At 35.9% G+C, this 19,162-nt stretch overlaps 1 protein-coding gene across 1 annotated transcript in view; it reads left to right on the top strand.

Moving 5' to 3' along the window:
- Positions 1-8,273, top strand: part of CEP126 (centrosomal protein 126) — a 68,380-nt gene extending 60,107 nt beyond the window's left edge. The window contains exons 10-11 of the mRNA XM_063096035.1: positions 2,604-2,668; positions 8,211-8,273. Coding sequence (XP_062952105.1) covers positions 2,604-2,668; positions 8,211-8,273 — 128 coding nt within the window. The remainder of the gene's footprint in view (positions 1-2,603; positions 2,669-8,210) is intronic.
- The last annotated feature ends 10,889 nt before the right edge of the window (positions 8,274-19,162 follow it).

Raw genomic sequence — 19,162 nt, 5'->3', positions numbered from 1 at the left:
CACCTACTTAATCAAGTACATAACAATTGAGAATATGTTTGAATATATCATACTATTTCAAGTATACCATATCATTTATAATGATGCCAATTTCTTTGACAGGTTTACATGTCTTTTAGGAGTACATAGACCTCTGTTTTAGCAATGGACAGTCTGAGTATCTATACTGACCGTCCATGAAAACAACCTTAAATTCTTGATTAAGTAATTTTAAAACCTTAAGTATACAAGGGTACTTCAAAAAGTTCATGGAAGGGCTTGGATGGTTAGCCCTATTCTGGCCAGCCACGAAAAAAAAAAATAGTTCATGTAAAGATTCATATTGTCTTTTAATTCTGTTTTTTTCACAAACTTTTTGAAGTGCCCTCATAGTGATGAGCTGGTTAGAATATAAGGAATTCTTAACACCAAGAACTAAATATAGATAAGAATCTAAAAAGACAAGGAGAGTGCCGCAGCTAACTTTTGTCTTGACAATATTAACTCATAGAGTAAAATTGAGCTTTGCTTTTCATGGCCTCACAGAAAAAAGGGAACAGGAGATAAAACCCAGGACCTACTCAAGATGAGTAGTCTCATAGAAGACCCTCCCACCATAAAGTTGGGCCATCCAGAGCTATGCCCTACACATACATACACAAAGGAGGCAGGGTGCGGGGTGGGGGTGTTGGAGGGGCCTGTAAAAATTTAAAAGCCTGAATTTCTTGAACTTCAGTATTGAGCAGACGAGTGGGCTGGAATTTCTGAGAATTTGGAACTGCAGTCTAGTATAAGTATCACACTAATTTACAGCCCATATTCACACTACCTGAGTGGTTTTTAAAACCTCAAATAAAGAATTTAATTTTGAATGATCCCAAACTGGTAGAACCCCAAAACACCTGGAAAAAGTAAATTTATATCTCTTCTGGAGAAACCTACCTATATTCCAGTCCACAAAGACCTATCACCAATGACATCTAAGGAAAATGAGCAAGCCACAGCAAAAATAAATAAATTAATAACTTTATCCATGAAGAAGAAAGGCACCATAAAAAAAAAAAAAAATCAGAAGAAACTGCAAGACAGAATAAATAGACCCAAAAAGGATTTTAGATAATAAAACTACCAGACACAGATGATGAAATAACTATGTTTATATATTTTAAAGTAATCAGAAATAAGTTTAAAAATACTGTCAGGCAATACGAGACTAAAAAATGACCAAGCAGAGTTTCTAAAAGGCCCAAATAAAATGACTGGAAAGAGAAAATATAATATTCAGCAGATGGTTTAAACACAAGGTTACAGACGTCTGAAGAAAGACTTAGTAAACTAGAAAATAAATCAGAAACTTATCCAGAATAAAGTACAGAGAGACAAAGAAATGGAAAATATGAAATAGAGCTTAAAAGACACAGAGGAGTGAATAAAAAGGTCTGAAATGGGCCAGAGGCAATATCTGAAGTGATAACAGCCAAAAATTTTTCCAATCTGATGAACAATACCAACCTACAGATTCAAAAACCCAACACATTTCAAACAAAGTAAAGAAAAAGAAAGCCCCACCAAGACCCATTACAGTGAATTTTAAATCAGCAACAAGAAAAGGCATAAAACATTGCAAATATCAGATGATATAGAACGACATGTTTGATGTGCTAAGAGAAAGTAATTCTCAAATTTAAAATCTTTTCACAGTGAAAATGTCTCTCAAGAATGAGAGGAATTAAAAGTATGTTCAGACAAAAATTAAGAGACTTTGCTAACAGAACACTTAAACAGACCTACTTAAACTTAACAGCAGTCTTTCTAAAGGAAATGCACTTCGGCAGACAGAAAGTAATCTCAGATGGATAGTTTAAAAGGGTAAATTTGAACAAACATTGCATAAGACAATAACTATAATAAAGCAGTGTGTGTTTCAAAGAGAAAAAAGTTAGAATTAAAATACCTATCAACAATAGGATATAAGTTGGGCAAAAAAAAAAAAACAGTAGTATATAAGTTGGGAGGAATAAATGGAGTTAAAGTGTACTAGGATTCTGAATTGTTAGGGAATTGGGTAAAAATACAGATTAAGATTATATGTCAGTAATTGAAGTTTGCCTGTGGTAATTACTAGAGTCACAGCTAAAGGACTAGAAATATAATATACAGCTTCCAAAATGGTAGAGAAACAAAGTCAGCACAGTGGGTCGATTACCCTGAGTGAGGGAAAGGAATGCAATCCATGGGGGCAGTGAGGAGACAGGGAGCCCCAGGAATTTGGAATGATGGAATTTCATCCTTTCCAAGGATGAAATTCATTTTTCGGTTTAAAAAAAAGAAAACCCCTAACATTTGAATAAATATTGTAATATAATAGCTAAAGTGTTAGGTTTATTTTTATCAATATAAGTTTTGTGTAATTGTTTCTAATCAAATTACTTCTGTTTTTGGACTTAAATTGAGTAAGTATTAGTCTTTAAATATAAAGAGTATTTCTGGGGTCAATAAAAATAAGTCTCATATCTAATTTTGAATATTTTGACACATTAGAATTTAGTATTTTATTTTTTATTCATTCTTCTCTTTCAATCACATAACTAAATTTTTTTTATATCGTGGTATAATTTTTTCAGATATACAAGAAACCTTTAGCAAAAATCCATCCATCAAAAATACTTTACAAGTAATACCACTTCTGGTAAGTATTTGAAGAAGCTCCTTTTTGTTTTTTGGGTTTTTTTCTTCTTATTTTAGGGAACTTTATGATTTTTTATGTAAAAACTCTGTATTGATACTAATTTTTTTGAGACTGATTTTTAAAGTTTTTCTTCCCAACCAACATCTAATTATGAGATGTTTCATTAGAATCAAGCAAATATTCTCTCATAGAAAGAAAAAAACAACCTAAGAATATAAAGATTTTTACATCCAGAGTATTTCATCATTCTTGGGAGCAGACACAAGCATTAGTGTACCACTCTTCAAATAATTTTAGATGTGTAGCCTAATTGGAAAATTGCTAAGAAGTTTACACTGGTAATGATCCCTGCCCTTGCCCATATCCCTTTCATGTCTTGAGAGTTCAAAACTAGACATTACTATTAAGTCTAGTTTATAATTAAAAGGTTATTTTGATTTTTTTTTTTTTACTTGGCACTGAATTCTGGTAAAGATACACATATAAATAAAAAACAATCACTGCATTTAGGAATTTGTGGTCTAGCAGAGAGGCATACACATGGATAGTATATACAAATAATTGTAAGTAAAGATAAAATAAGACTATGTGAGGCACAATATTAAGAAACCACAGGAGGAAGAAATTATATCTGGCTAGAGGTGATCAGGAGACATTCAGATCTATAGATGGGGTGTTCTCAAACTAAGGTACTACCTGTACTCTCACAATCTCAGTTTAGGTCTTCAACAAAGAAATGTTTTGTTAGCAAATTAATTGAATGCCTGCCCAGTTGTTTTTCAAGTGCCCTCCGTTCTGAAATCTGACAGGAAAAACTAAGACTATGCAAGACTGCTACATTTCTTATTACTTGCTTTAACATAAATAAAATAAAATATTTCTTACCCATGTTTCAGCATCTTGCTATGCTCTAGGTATAATAGTGAATAATAGCGAGTAAGAAAGAGGCTGTCCCTGCCCTCATGAAGCTTATTATTTACCTCTGGGCCTGTGGTTCTTGGAAGTGGCCTTTGACATTTTGATGCTGTGATTTTTTAGACATAACTCTTGGCAACAGTCATTTTAATTCCTGATAAATTTTTTTATAATTACTTTTTACATACTAGTTTGATTTTTCTCTCAATTTTCATCTCCATCAATTCTGTAGTTTAAGTAATTTTTACAATGATAATTTTTGTCTGAATTTTGGCTGTGACAATTTTCTGTCAGTTATGACCTTTATTATTTATTATGATTCTTATTTCACTTCAGTAAGATAATACCTGTAGTGACTGATATCACTCTTCTATACACGTCAACACTTGAAAACCTTGTACTAACCACAGACAACTGTGAGTGAATAGTAAATAGTACTCAATATAGAGATATAGTAATTAGGAAGTTACTGTGTTGTGCACAGTAGTGCACCGTGTCATTATATTGCTAGAGTACCTATCTAATAAACAAAAAGATAACGGTATGAATTGGGGATCACAGGTAGGCTTGAAATCATTTTTGTCTTACATCTTTTTCATGTTGGTAACTATTAGCTTTCTTCAGTCTCTGTCTCCAAACATATTGCTCTCCCTCATTTTAACTACATCCCTAACATAAGTCAGAATTTTCAGTTTATTTTCAGGGAAAGTGGTATAAGATCACGGCATTTTAAATTTCTTTTTTAAACAGCCTGCATCAAAATTGCTGTGTTTGCCGTATTTTGCATGGGGACTTGGACATTCTATTCTGGTCTTCCCCTTTTTCTGTTATTTTTATTTTATGTTATTTTACTCTTCACAAGAATACACCAGTTGTAGACAAAGATGGTTGGACAGAAGGAATAGAGATACATACACATACACACAGAAACATATATTTTTATGAACTGTTTGAAAGTAAATTGTAGACATCATGAAACACTCCCCCAAATACTTCAGCATACAAGTTCTCTTAAGAGTAATGATATTCCCCTGCACAATGCCATTATCACACCCTAGAAATGTAAAATTGATGCAATATTATTATCTGATACACAATCCATATTCAAAGTTCCCCAGCTGTCTGAAAGAATGTCCTCTGTGGCTATTTTATTTCTCTGATCCAGGATCATAACAGGATTATCCACCACCTCCCTAACATATGCACACTTATTTTTTTCTGCCTATTTCCCCCATTTTAGTGTCCTTTGGGTTTCTTTTCCCCTAGGGTGCTTAGTTGTATTCATTTGGGCTTCTCCCCTCAGGCAGGGAAGTAAACTGATATATTCATTCTTGGTAAGGTAGTCAGCATGGATTTTTTTTAATGACATTTCTTAAAATCATTTTTAAACATTTACAACCATTTAAATCATTTAAAAGCAATATCTGGAAAGAACAATAATTTAATACTGTAGTAGAATTCCAAACACTTTAACATTTGGGTGAGGGAAATATTTTTGAGCAGGAGAGCTTCCTTGGTGGCAGTCAGCTACCTTTACCCTTGCTTAGAGCATGTGCAAGTCTGAGATTTCAGAAGAATTAAAAAAAAAAACTACAACCTACTCTTTACCATATCCCTTCATTGAGCACTCATAATCATCTTAATATTAGTAGCATCTACCCCATACAGTTAGTACCTGTGAGGATTACATAAAATAATCAATCATCTATGTAAAGCACTTCAAACAATGCCTGTAACATAGTATATGCTAAAACATGTTAGGTTGCATTATTATTATTGCCACTATTCTGATCATCTTATACGTTTAAATTGTCTCCAAAAATGAAACATTTCCTGAAAGTACGTAAGTGAAATTTACATGCAAAGCATACCTTTACTTTCTGAAACTTAGGAATTATTGTGACAACCTTTGTAGTCCCACTACAAAGTTCCTTTTCTTTCCTCTTACTTCTCACTATACTATTAATCTTCAATTCCAGCCAGGCACATTTAATGAACTGTTAATCAAGTTGGCAATACCCTGTTCTGCCACCATATTTTTCTCATGATTTGCTTATGTTCATACCCAGTTCCTCCCTGCACTTTACTGTTTTAGGCTTTTTTGCTTTACTTTCCAAAGCAAGCCCATCTAAGTACCAACTTAATGTCACTTCCTCCTTGAAGCCTTCCATATTCAATTCAGTTTACAATGCTGTCACCCTCCTTAAACCGTGGTTCTGTACTTAAACTCCAGAGGCAGTTTGTTAGTTGTCTTTCTAAGTGAATTATCTTCTTCAGAACTATATTCTTGAAGCCTAAATTGTTTTTCACTTATCTGCTCGGTAGAAACTAAATGCTAAGAAAATATTGGTTGACTTTTCATGATTTTTTAATACATGGTCTTTGAATAAATAAGTTTTCTACCTTTTCAGACTGCAGTAAAATGTAGTGATTATTTGTACCTGAAATTTTTTTCTAAAATTCTGAAGCAGGGTTTTATACTCCATTAGAAAAAAACAAACAAACAAAAAAACACTGTTTCTGGAGTCTTTCCAAAGCCATTTAATTAGCGTTAATATTTAATAAAGTAGTACTCTTTAGTGGCAACTGAACATTGTTGAGTTATAATTTTAAAAAAGAAAGGAAACTTATCAACCGTATTCCTATCACTGAAAAATGCTGTGCCAAATGGTTTCCCGCATATTCTCTCATTTAGTCTTCTGAGCTGGGGGCATCAAGTAATTTTCCCAAGGTCTCAGAGCTGTTCAGTGGCAGAGCCAGGATTTACATTTTCCCCTCTTCACCACAAAATCTGTTCTACCTTTTATAATCATTATTTCAATCAATGACACCATCATCCACCAAATTTCCAGATAGAAATACTGTTATTCCTTGGTATCTGCAGGAGATTGGTTCCAGGGCCTCCCGCAAATATCAAAATCCACAGACATGCAAGTCCTTTATATAAAATGGATAGTATTTGCATATATCCTATGCTCATCCTCACGTATACTTTAAATAATCTCTAGAGTACCTATAATACCTAATATAATATAAATGCTATGCAAATAGTTGTAATACTGTATTGTTAAGGGAATAATGACAAGGAAAAAAGTCTGTACATGTTCAGTAGACACCATTTTTTTCCAAATATTTTTGATCTGCAGTTAGCTGAATCCTTGGATGCAGAACCTATGGATACAGAGAGCCGACTGTATTTGCCTATCTAGGCTTCTCGTTCTCTCATACCCCTAGTCGATAAATCTTCCTGATTATACTTAATAATTGCATCTCAAATCCATCCACTGCTCTGCATTCCTACTGAGAGTGTCTTAATTTAGGAATTTATCATGTCTCATCTGGACCGTTTCAACAGCCTCCAGGTTTGCTCTCTACAGTGCATCTTTTACACATTCATCACCAGAATAATCCCTTTAAAACATTAGTATGAACATATCGTTCTCCTGCTTAAAACCCAACTTTAGTGGTCACCTATTACCTGAAAGATAAAATTAAAACTCCAGTGAACTGCATTCAAGACCTTTCCAGCCTCACCTGCAGTTGCTCCCCAGTTCATACACACTGTTGAGTAGTTGGCAGGTCTTCCTGGCTCCTTGCATGCTTCCAGGGCCCACGCTGCTCCCGCTGCGTCCCAGGACTTGCTCTCTTGTCAGCCTCCCTTCTGCTTATTCTTCAGGACTTGACTCCAGTGTCATCCCTTCTGGGAGGGCTTTTTCAACCCAAGCTTGGTCTTGCCCAAAGTGTAGAATTTTCCCCTTTTGGCAGCCATGTAGTCCAATTTTTTTTTTTTTTTTTTTTTTTTTTGTCTTTTTTTGTGACCGGTAAGGGGATCGCAACCCTTGGTGTGGTGTCGCCCGCACCGCGCTCAGCCAGTGAGCGCACCGGCCACCTCTATATAGGATCCGAACCCGCGGCGGGAGCACCACTGTGCTCCAAAGCGCCGCACTCTCCCGAGTGCGCCACGGGGCCGGCCCATATTTATCTCTTTTTATTCATTGAACAGACATTGCCTGAGTTCTTCCCATGTGTCAGGCACTTTGCTAGGGCAAGGACTAGAAAGACGAAAAGTAACTTCTATTGTAATAGAGACAACATGCAAACAATACAGTATGAATAGGGTTGCTGCAGGACATCCTCAAAACACCTGCCATTGCTTAGTTTATGATTTTCAATATAAAAACTGTGAATCTTAGAAACAGAATTTTCATTTGAGTATTTTTTTCTTTTTAAAATAAAATAAATTTGATGAATTTTTAACAATTACCCTCCCAAGCAACTTACTTCTCTAGCCCAAAATACGTTGTTAAACTATGCCAAGGGTATTATATGGGTTCCAAGTGCTTCCTGTAGAAAATAAAATTATTAAACTTTGACAATTTACACAGAAGATTATTATAGAAAGCACCACTTAAACACATTTTACCAACAGGAAAGAGTGAAGATCAGGAATTACTGTAATTAGTATAATGCTTTACATAGAGTGGTACTCAGTTTTGTTGAGATTGATGTATATGTAGCATTTGAGAATTTGAATTATGAGTTTAGTCTTATTAAAATCTATAATGTATAAAGAGATCCACTGTTAAAGTCTATGAATGCTAAAGAATATTCTGAAACTATGTTACAGAACAGACAGCCAAAGGCCAGTCTATCTCCTAATGTTGGATCCAGATTGCAAAGAAAATACTGATGAAGTGTAACAGTAACTATTACATGGAATCATTATTTTTGAGAACCTCCTGTAAATATATCATATTTCTGCATTTATTAATTATTTAAAACATTATAACTATAAAATAAAGGTAAATCATAACATAAGTAATGGAGATAAATTGACTAGTTTACATTTATGCTACAAATTATACTTTATTATGTGTTTTATTGACAATACATTTTTAATGAATGGAAATACTTTATTGTTTTCAACAGGCATGCTACTGGATATAAATTTATTCTATTTAAAAATAAAAGAGGATATTTTGGTATTCAAATTATGTATTAGCTGTAGTTTTGAAACTTTGCTTTCTGAAATTCCTAATAAATTCTATTAAATTTTTGTGCATTGGTACAAAAAGTTTATGGTTAATAACATCCCACATAAATAATAAAGCTATTTGTTTAAGACTTTGCAGGATCTCTGTATTTTGGAGATGTTACCAAGGGTTCAGGTTATCAACTCTGCATGTTTAGAAATTAATGTTATCATTTTATCCGGTGGTTATTAGTCTGTAAAAAAACTGAACACACGCGCAAAACTCACAAGGGACTGAATGGTAAAAATAAACAAAAACTTAAAACTGCAATCCCAACTGGATTACTTGAGTTGCCTGATCAGTGTGTTCTTTTCCCAGTGGGATGTTTGCTTGGGAAACCAGGTTTATATCAGACATTTCCTTTTTAAAGTATAGAAGAAAAGCCAAAAGTTGCAAGATCTTTTAAAAAAAAATTGTAGAATTATGATAGCTCTTAACATCCTTTTATTTGTCCTCAACTATTTCTACTTCAGGCTTTCATCTGGACTATTTTAAGCAGAATTTCTTACTTCTGATGGCACATCTAAAGTGTGAATGAAATGGCCAGTGTGAAAATCTATCGTATCAATCCCATCTGAAAAATTTTCAGAGCTTCCTCTTTAGCTACTGGAAAAAATCTGCACTCCTTAGCGTGGCGTATAAGGCTTTTCATATTCTGAGTTCCCCGTGCTTACCTACCATTATTTTATCACCTTTCCCACCATACCAGTTATTTCCATATACCAAACTACTTATAGTTCCCCAAATAAAGCCTGCTATTTCATGCTTTTCTGCCTCTACATGTGCTTGAACTGGCTTCCCCCACTCTACTTACATCTTCCTAATAAAATTTATTTATTCTTTTAAATCCTGTTCAGATTGAACTTTCTCCATTTTTTCCCTAATAATCCTCTCTAATACTTCCTCTATACAAATTATGTCCTTTGTACCCTGAACCGAATTTATCTGTGTGCATAGATGTCTCTTCTTCCAGATGAAGAACTCCTAAAAGGTAGAGATTGTCATTAATTTCTGTGTTCTTAGGAATAGTCAGGGCACATAGTGGCAGATCAAAATAGTGAATAAATGAGAAAATATTCAATCATTTCATTTATCAAACCCTATTTTGTGCTAGGTGCCACTCTATGTGGTAGGGATATAATCGAAGATAATACAAGTTATTTGTTGTCATGTAGTTCATATTTTAGTGGGGAATACTGATTTTAAAGTATATAAAACTATACTGTCAGGTAGTTATAAGTGTACTAAATGAAAACTAGTGCATGGCAGGGGGATAGAGAGAGATGGGAGTACTATTTTGGATAGGTAGGGTGGTCAGAGAATATCTCTGAGAAGGTGACATTCAAACAGAGATCTGAATGAAGTTAGGGAGCTAATTTTGGTGGTAGTGGGAGAATTGCATTCTAATTAGAGGGAATAAGTGCAAAGGATTTGATCTAACAGTGCATGCTTGATCCTTTTTAAAGGATCACTCTGTCTGACATCAGGAGAATACATCTAAGGAAGAGAAGTTGGTAAGTATTTAAGGAGGGGGACCAATTAAAGAGTTTTTGTAATGATCTAAATGAGAGTTTGTGGTGTGGACCAGGTTAATAATGGTGGTGGTAATAAGAAGTGGGAGACACAGAATAGTTTGAAATCCTTATTTTCTGATGGATTGGGTGTGAAATATATGAAAAAGGAGGCAAAGATGATTCCATAGTTTTTTGAACTGAGTAGCTGTGTGAATAGAGGAAACACTTATTGAAATAGAGTATAGAAGGGTGTTGAAAATCACCCTTATATATTCAGATGGGTGTTGAAAAATCAATTCTTAGGTTTTGATATGCCTACTAGCTGTCCACTTGGGGATATTGATATTGAACAGGCAGTTAGATACACAGGTCTGAAATTTGAGGGTGAAATCCTGGGTGAATGAACATAAAACTTAGGAATTGTCAGTGTACAGATGGTATTTACAGCCATCTCATTGGATGAAAATCACCGGAGAGAGAATGTCGATAGAGTTCTGAAGAGTCAGGCATGAAATTGTTTCAAGAAGGAGGGAAGAATACAACTGAGTCAAAAGTTGATAATAAGTTTGAGTTAGATGAAGACTAAGAAACTCACATTTAATTTGGCTACCTGGAGGGCATTTATGGCTTTGACAAACATGGTTTCAGTGGAGTACTGGGGCACAGTAATGGGCTCAAGAGAGACTAGAAAAAAGCTAATAATAGGATATTATTAACAATTTCATGATAATAAACTTAAAAGTTAGACAAAATGGAAGTAGTAGAAAGAATAATAGTCCCTCAAAATGTTCACAGTCTCCTCCCTGGAACCTACAAATATGTTACCTTACATAGCAAAAAGAACTTTGCAGATATGATTAAGTTGAGAATCATGAGATTCAGATATTATCTTGGATTATCTGTGTGGGCCCAATTTAGTCACAAGGGTCCTTATAAGTGAAATAGAGAGGCAGGAGAGTCAGTGTCATAATCATAGAGAGCCCAGAAGCAGGCAGGAGAGTATACCTGGCATCCTAAGGCAGGAGCTGAGGGCAGCATCCCTAACCTCAAAGCAGGCAAGGAGCACACTGAAAACACCACTTCCATGCAGGTGGCCCACCACAGCCATGGTGGCCACAAAAGTGGCAGATGCCACAGCAGTAGCCACTACTACCACAGAGGTGGACCACCAGACACTCAACTGCATTGACACAAGAAGAGTCACCAGCAGAGACCAGAAAAAGAAGAGGACATCTCTCTCCTCAAAGCCCACTCTAGAATAATAGAAGAAGCAACTGCTCTACCAGATGACCAGACATCAACATAGAGATACTAGAAATATGAAAACCCAGGGAAATATGACACCACCAAAAGAATACAGTAATTCTCAAATGCCATACCATGTAGATCAGAAAAAAATGACTGAAAGGGAATTCAAAGCAACAATCTTAAGGAAACTCACAGACATATGAGAGAACTCAGTAAGACAACATAATAAAATGAGAAAAAAATGCAGGATATGAAGGAGGAAATTTGCTAAGAGATTAATATCTTAAAAAAGAATGTAGCAGAACTCATGGAACTAAAAGATTCACTCAACAAAATAAAAACCATAACCAATAGCTTAAGCAGTAGGCTAAAACAAGCAGAAGAAAGAATTTCTGATCTTGAAGATAGTCTTTTCAAAATGATGCAGGTGGACAATAAAAAGGAAAAAAGAATTTTTAAAAATGAAGAAAATCTAAGAAACCTAGCAGACAACCTTAAGTGCACGAGCTTCAAATCATGGGTATTCCAGAGGAAAGGAGAAAAGAAAAGGTATGGAAAACCTGTTCAACAAAATAATAATGGAAAACTCCCCAGATATAGGGAAAGACACAGACCTTCAGATCCAGGAAGCTCAAGGATCCCCAAACAGATTCAACCCAAAAATATCACCAAGACATTATAGTCAAACTGGCAAAGCTCAAAGACAGAGAATCTTAAAAGAAGCAAGAGAAAAGCATCAAGTCCTCTATAAGGGAGCCCCTATCAGACTAACAGCAGACTTCTCAGCAGAAACTCTACAGGCAAGAAGAAAATGGGATAACATATTCAAAATACTAAAAGAAAAAACTGCCAGCCAAGAATACTATACCCAGCAAGGCTATCCTTCAGAAATGAGGGGAAAATAGTGTATTTTCCAGACAAAAACTTCAGGAGTTCACGATCATACAACCAGCCCTACAAGAAATTCTCAGGGACGTCCTGCATCTGGAATCTGAGAAATGATAATCACTACCACAAATACACAAGAAAGATCAAAACCCACTGCTAGAACAAAAAATGCAACTAAGAAAGAGAAAGAAACTTACTACCACAGAGAAAGAAATCTTACCACTGCAAAAAAACAAATAATAATATAAGAATGCACCTGCTTTATTTCTGATTTTAGTAATTTTGGTCTTTTCTCTTGGTTAATCTAAAGGTTTACAAATTTTGTTGATCTTTTTAAAGAATCAACTTTTAGTTTTGTTGATTTTCTCTACTGTTTTTTAATTCCCTATTTCATAAATTTATGTTGTAATTTTTATTTCCTCCTTATATTTGCTCTTAGTTTAGTTTGTCTTCTTTTGCTACTTTCTTAAGGTAGAAGTTTTACATTACTGATTTCGGATTTTTCTTATTTTTAATATAAATGTTTACAAGTATAAATTTTACTCTGAGCAATGCATGAGCCCTGGATCCTATAAATTTTGATATGTTGTGCTTTGATTTTTATCTCAAAGTACTCTCCAATTTCCCTGTGATACTTATTGTTATCCATTGTTTATGTAGGATAATGTTATTTAATTCCCACACATTTGTGAATTTTCTAAATTTCCTTCTGTTACTGTGATCAGAGAATATATTTTCTATGATCTTAGTCTTTTTAAATGTATTAAGACTTGTTCTATGGCCAAAAATTTTTTTAGAAAATAAATTTTAAAAAACATTAAAGAAAAAAATATAATCAGTAATTGATACTAAGGAAGCAGTCAGCATTCTATATCACTGTAAGGTGATTCCAGTTAACAACAATTTATTCTATATTTTGAAATAGCTAGAAGAGAGGATTTTAAATGTTCTGAACACAAAGAAATAGTAATTGTTTGAAGTAATGGATATGCTTAATTGTCCTGATTTGATCATTACATACTGTATTTGGTATCAAAATATCACACTATACCCCATAAATATGTATAGTTATTATGTATCAATTTAAAATATTAGTTAAAAAAAAAGAATCAGAAAGAGATTTGAAGATGCTACACTGCTGGCTTTGAAAGTGGAGGGAGAGGTACAAGCCAAGGAAGGTAGCCGCTAGAATGGGAAAAGGCAAAGAAATAGATTCCCCCCTTGAGAAGTAACGTGGTGCTTTCAATCCCTTGATTTTAGCCCAGTGAAACCCATTTTAAATTTCTGACCTTCAGACCTGTAAGATAATAAATTTGAGTTGCTTTAAGCCATTAAATTTGTGGTAATTTGTTACATCAGCAATAAGAAACTAATACACTATTTAACATAACATTCGCAAGTTATTGGGATTAAGATGTAAACATTTTGGGGGGGCATTATTATGTCTACCATAATCCACCCTCTGGCCCCCAAAGACACATGTTCATCCGAAGTGCAAAATATACTCATCCCATCCCTTGATCCCCAAAGGTCTCACTATGCCATTAACTCAAAGTCAAAAATCTCATCTAAATCGCATCAAATCAAAAGTCCTAAATCTCATCATCTAAATCAAGTACAGATGAGGCTCTGAGTATAATCTATCTGGGGCACAATTTCTCTCCAACTGTGAATCTGTAAAACTCAAGACCAAGTTACCTTCTCCAAGATACAATGATGGGACAGGCATAGGATAATAGTTATGGACATCTGCATTCAAAAAGGTTATCTAATGGAAGAAAAAAAGGAGTCACTGGTCCCAAGAAATTTCAAAATACCCCCAGACAAACTCATTAGATTAAATTGTTCTTTGTTGTTCAAGGCTCCATTTCTTTTTCATACAAGGTAGCACATGTTTGCAGAGATGTAGTTTTACCTGCCTGTGGAATTTTGAGTATCAGATAGGCTTCTTTCATTTTATACTTTCTCTGCCCTTTCCAGTCCAAGCGGATGTGTTTATGCTGACAAAAAAAATTTTCATGAACCTTGAGAGTCCTTTTTGTATACTATAGGAATTCATTTCATTAGACAAGAGGCTCCTACTAGATAGTTACATCCCTACTTTTGGCTTCTGCTGAGATAGCTGAGGACATCTATGAGTCACATATTCAATCTCTTTAAAGCCTTTTTTGGGAGTGAAAACTCAGACCTTTTGATCTTTTTATGGTATTAGCAAAATGTTTTATAGCCACACCCTTGGCTTTTTCTATCCCTACAGTGAATCTCAATTTTAGCATTTTTTGCAATCTTGTTAGGCTATGAGTTTCTCAAATTAAGTGGTATTTTCTTTTTCTTTAACAGTTCTTCACTCAATTTATCTCTTTTCTCTGGCTTTTTACTACAAGCAGCAAGAAGAAATCAGGCTGCACCTTCAACACTTTGCTTGGAAATATTCTCAGTTAACTGTCCAATTTCATTGTTTATAAGTTCCACTTTCCACTTAACTGCAGGACACAATTCCACTAAGTTTTCTGCTACTTTATAACAAGAATTCCCTCTCTTCAAGTTTCCAATAATATGTTCCTGATTTCCTTCTGAGCTTCACCAGCAGCACCGTTAACATCCAATTTCTACCAACAGTTTGTGATGACTTAAGTACGTGTATTCTATAAAATGATATATGGTTTCTCTACCATGCTCTTCACTTCTTCTGAGTCCTCACTATCAGAGTCATTAACATCCATTAGTAAAAATAAAAAACAGTCCATTCCTGTTGCTTATAACATAAATACCTGAAACTTGGTAAAAAAAAAAAAAAAAAAAAAAAAATCTAATGCTTACAGTTTCAGAGGCTAGGAAATCCAAAGTTCAGGGAACATATCTGGTGAGGGTCTTCTTTGATGGTGGCTTACAACAATGCAGGGGTCTTACATGGTAGAAAATGACAGAGCAGAGAGAGAGAGAGACTCTCACGTGCTCTTCTTTTAAAGTCCACAGAACCATGGCCATGACCACAATTAAACCATCAACTTAAACACCTCTCCAAAGCCCCACCTTTTAATTACCATAATGGGATTTCCCACCCTCTTAACACTGTCACAGTGGGGACCAAGTTTCCAATACCTGGAACTTTGGGGGACACAATTTAAGCTTCAATGAATTGGGGAGGGCACATTCAATCCACAGCAGTAATCTAGGTTTTTTTTTTACCATGCTCCTCAAAATTCTTCCAGCCTCTGCCTACTGCCCAATTTCAAAGCCACTTCCTCATTTTTAAGTATTTGATACAGCAGCACCCCATTTCCAGTCCAAAATATGTATTAGTTTCCTAACAAATAACTACAAATTTAGTTGCTTAAACACACACACACATACACACAGATTTATTGTCTTACTTAGAAGTTTGACACTGGTCTCACTGGACTAAAATCAAGTTGTAAGGCCATGATTCTTTCTGGAAGTTCTAGGGGAGGATCTGTTTCCTTGCCTTTTCTATCTTTTAAAGGCCACCCACATTCCTTGGTTCATGGCTCATCTTCAAAAGCCAGCAATGGCTTTCCATCTTCAAAGCCAGCAATGATGGGTCAAGTGCTTCGCATGTCACATCACTTGGGTCTCTTCTTCTGCCTCCCTCTTTCACTTTTGAGGACATTTATGATTACATTGGGCTCCCCCACCCCAGATAATCCTGGATATCTGTCCTAGGATCAGCTGATTAGCAAACTTAATTCCACTGGCAACCTTAATCCCCCTTTGCCATGTAACCTAATTTATTCACAGGTTCTGGGTTTGGGAAGTGGACATTTTTGGTGAGGGGGGAGAGGGGAGGCGGGTAATTATTCTGCCTACCCCAGGGATGTAGAATCAAGGGAAGATTTGGGGGATAGAGACTGCTAATTGTCCTCTAACCATTCTCTTTCTTTTTCTTAGTAATAAAATCTGTTGTACAGGTACTTAGCCACTAAAATAAATTTTTTTAAAAAAAAAGTTAGCAAGCCTCACTTTCAGCTAAAAATAGCCGTGTGACTTAAGTTTAGAACTGTGACCTGAAGGAGAAGGGGCAAGCCTTCCTCTTCTCCTTCTACCTTTTCCTTCTCTATGCTGGCTGGAATGCAGACTTGGGGTGTATCACTGTACTAAGCAGACATGACTCACAGCTACAGCTGGTGGAGAATCAAGCTAGAAAAAACCTGGGCCCCTGATGACATAGAGCAGAGTGACCACAACAGCTAGAACTTTTATGTGAACAAGAAGTAAACTCCTATCTTGTTTAAGTCACTTTTATTTTGAATTTCTGTTGAAACAATCTAACTTAAATCCTAGCTAATACTTTTTTTAAAAATGAGAGTTATTATAATGTAACCACTCTTCCCACCCAAAATTTGGTTCAGATATGGAGACTGATGATACCACACACACCCCAAAAGGATGTTAAAAGTTTTAATACTTGCATAATTGAGGTCTCTGGGCCCTCAATTGATGCAGGTCAGGCAGAGGCCCCAGGCAGACCTGAAATACCTTGAGAGAGCAAGGAAAGGGGACTGGCTCAGGATTTTTATTGTGGTTAGAGGGTGGGACCAGGCTGAGGGTTCATTCCCATGTGCAAGCTAGGGCTTAAATCTCCTGGTTTGGATCTCTTGCCAAAACCTAAAAAACACTTGGGTTTTCTTATCAACATACCCAGAAGTGGAATAGAGGGGAAGAAGGAGGGGTGAGGCTTAAAAGCTATCAGCAGTCAAACATCAAAAAAAAATAGAATCAGACCCTTTATTATACATAGCGTAATTGTGTGCAGTTTAGAGTGATTCAAGAAAGAAAACCATTATCTATAGGAGCAGCAAAGTCATTGTAAAGGTAATGGGGATTAGGCTCCAGAGCAAGGAGAGAAGTTAGCCTTATATAGGAACATATGGAGGGAAGACAGATATATGGGTACAGAAGCAGGTAGATTTGGAGATTGGTAGTAGAAATATAAGGACGTTCTCTCTGGTAGATTTTATTCTGTGTCAAATAGAAGCGAAGCAATTAACTGAGGGAAGGGGAGTTGAAGATTTGAGAGAAAGAAGATATGAAATAGTCATCTTACAGAGCTGGAAAATGAATTGTAATAGTGAAGGTTTTTGAATTGTGTTTTGCACCTACCTTTGTCAGTTCATCGAGAATAGTGGTTGGATTTGACTAGGGTCAAGTTTTTACAAGTGTCTCAGCACAGGTTTCCCAGAAAGCAGCCTGAGACAAAGGACTCATACAGCATTACTGGAGGGACAAGGAATACAAAGCAGGAAGGAGAGAAAGCCAACATGCAGATAAGATAATTGAGGCCAAGAAACTGAGTTGCTGAGGTATTGAATGGACTGTCTTTGTGGATGTTGAAATCACCAGAATAATAAGCACAGCAATGGAGAGAAAATAAGGCAGATGCTAAAAAACTTCATTGAATTCTGGGGAGTTTCTAGGATGAAAGTTGATGAATCTAACCAGCAGGGTAAGAAAGTAGGATATTCTCATGGCATATATTTCAAAGGGTATGGAGATTTTTAGGAAGAAGAGAGAAAGAATGGTCTGGAATGGCATTTCTCAAACTTTAGTGTACTTTCCATCACCAAAGGATCTTGGTAAATACATTTTCTAATTCAATAGATCTGGAGTGGGACCTAGGTAGCACCAATGCTGCCAGTCTACAGACCATACTTTGAAAAACAAGGTTCTAGAACATAAACTTGGCTGCACATTGAGATCATGTGGGGAGCTTTAAAAAATACTAATGCCTGGTTATACCTGGGTGCAGTTTGGGCATTTGGACTTTCAAAAGCTCCCCGAAAGAATTCTAATGGGCAGCAAAGGTGGAAAAACACTTATCTAGAAGAAGCAATGAGAAACAAGAACATCATCTACCCTTTGTCCAAGTCCAGTAGTTCATGGAGAACATTTCACAGTCTAGCCGGCCCTGGTGAGAAATGCCAGTGAAGCAGGCAGCCTGGGTACCCTCTCCCCTTGACAGTACTGGAGATAACACTGAGAAACTCTTCTCCTTCAGACATTCTTTTTCTAGAATTCTCTTAGTCACCAATCTATCAAAATAGCAGTACTACATAAATGTTTCATTAACTAATAGTTATAGTGAAATACATTGAAAGAAATTTATGAAATACTCTCATATCTCAGGAACAAATTTTGTTTTGCTTCTCGTTTGCAGTACATGAATGATCTTTTCATTTCTTCTTTCATTTATTAAATATTAAGCATATCTATGTGCCAAAATCTTTGTACCTGGAAGCATGGATCCCAGCCTCAGCAAAGTTGGTGCTTTGAGTACATGATGAGCATAAAAGCCCCAACTCTGCTGAGGCTGGGATCCACATTTCCAGGTTAGAGTTGGCCAAAAGAGGAAGGCAGAAGTGACCAGAAGCCATTATTCTTGAAAAGTTATCATGGTCAGTCACAGTGACAGACAGACACAGAGGTTCCCAGCAGCTCCCAGCTTGTCCTCAGTCTTCTCTACTTAATGGCACCTTCCTGACTGTGGGCCCTGCTGACCAACAGCGGCCCCACACCCACAAAAGCAGAGTTCTCCCACATTCAGCAGTTTCCATAGATTTCTCCAGCATGTTCCCTCTTCACGGTTCTATTTCAGCAGCTAAGCATGCTTGGATTACCAGATTTCCCTGCAAGCTTCACTTTGCCTACCCACACCAGTGCTTCAAACAGCCTGGTTAGTGATTGTTTCTCTGATCCTAACTGGCATTCCTCAGCAGAGCAGGCAAGATTTTGATCCATGCTTCAGACACTCTGATCCTCCAATTCTCCCCTTCCAGATCTTCATTTTCCCAGTTCCTTCCATGTTTGGTAAGACATAATTACCATAATAAATCCCTTAGTTCCATAATTATTATAAAGGATTTGTTTTTCTGACTGAT

The sequence above is a fragment of the Cynocephalus volans genome, chromosome 4, assembly GCF_027409185.1.
Source record: "Cynocephalus volans isolate mCynVol1 chromosome 4, mCynVol1.pri, whole genome shotgun sequence".
NCBI classification, from domain to species: Eukaryota; Metazoa; Chordata; class Mammalia; order Dermoptera; family Cynocephalidae; genus Cynocephalus; species Cynocephalus volans.
This window is presented reverse-complemented; position numbering and strand designations above follow the sequence as displayed.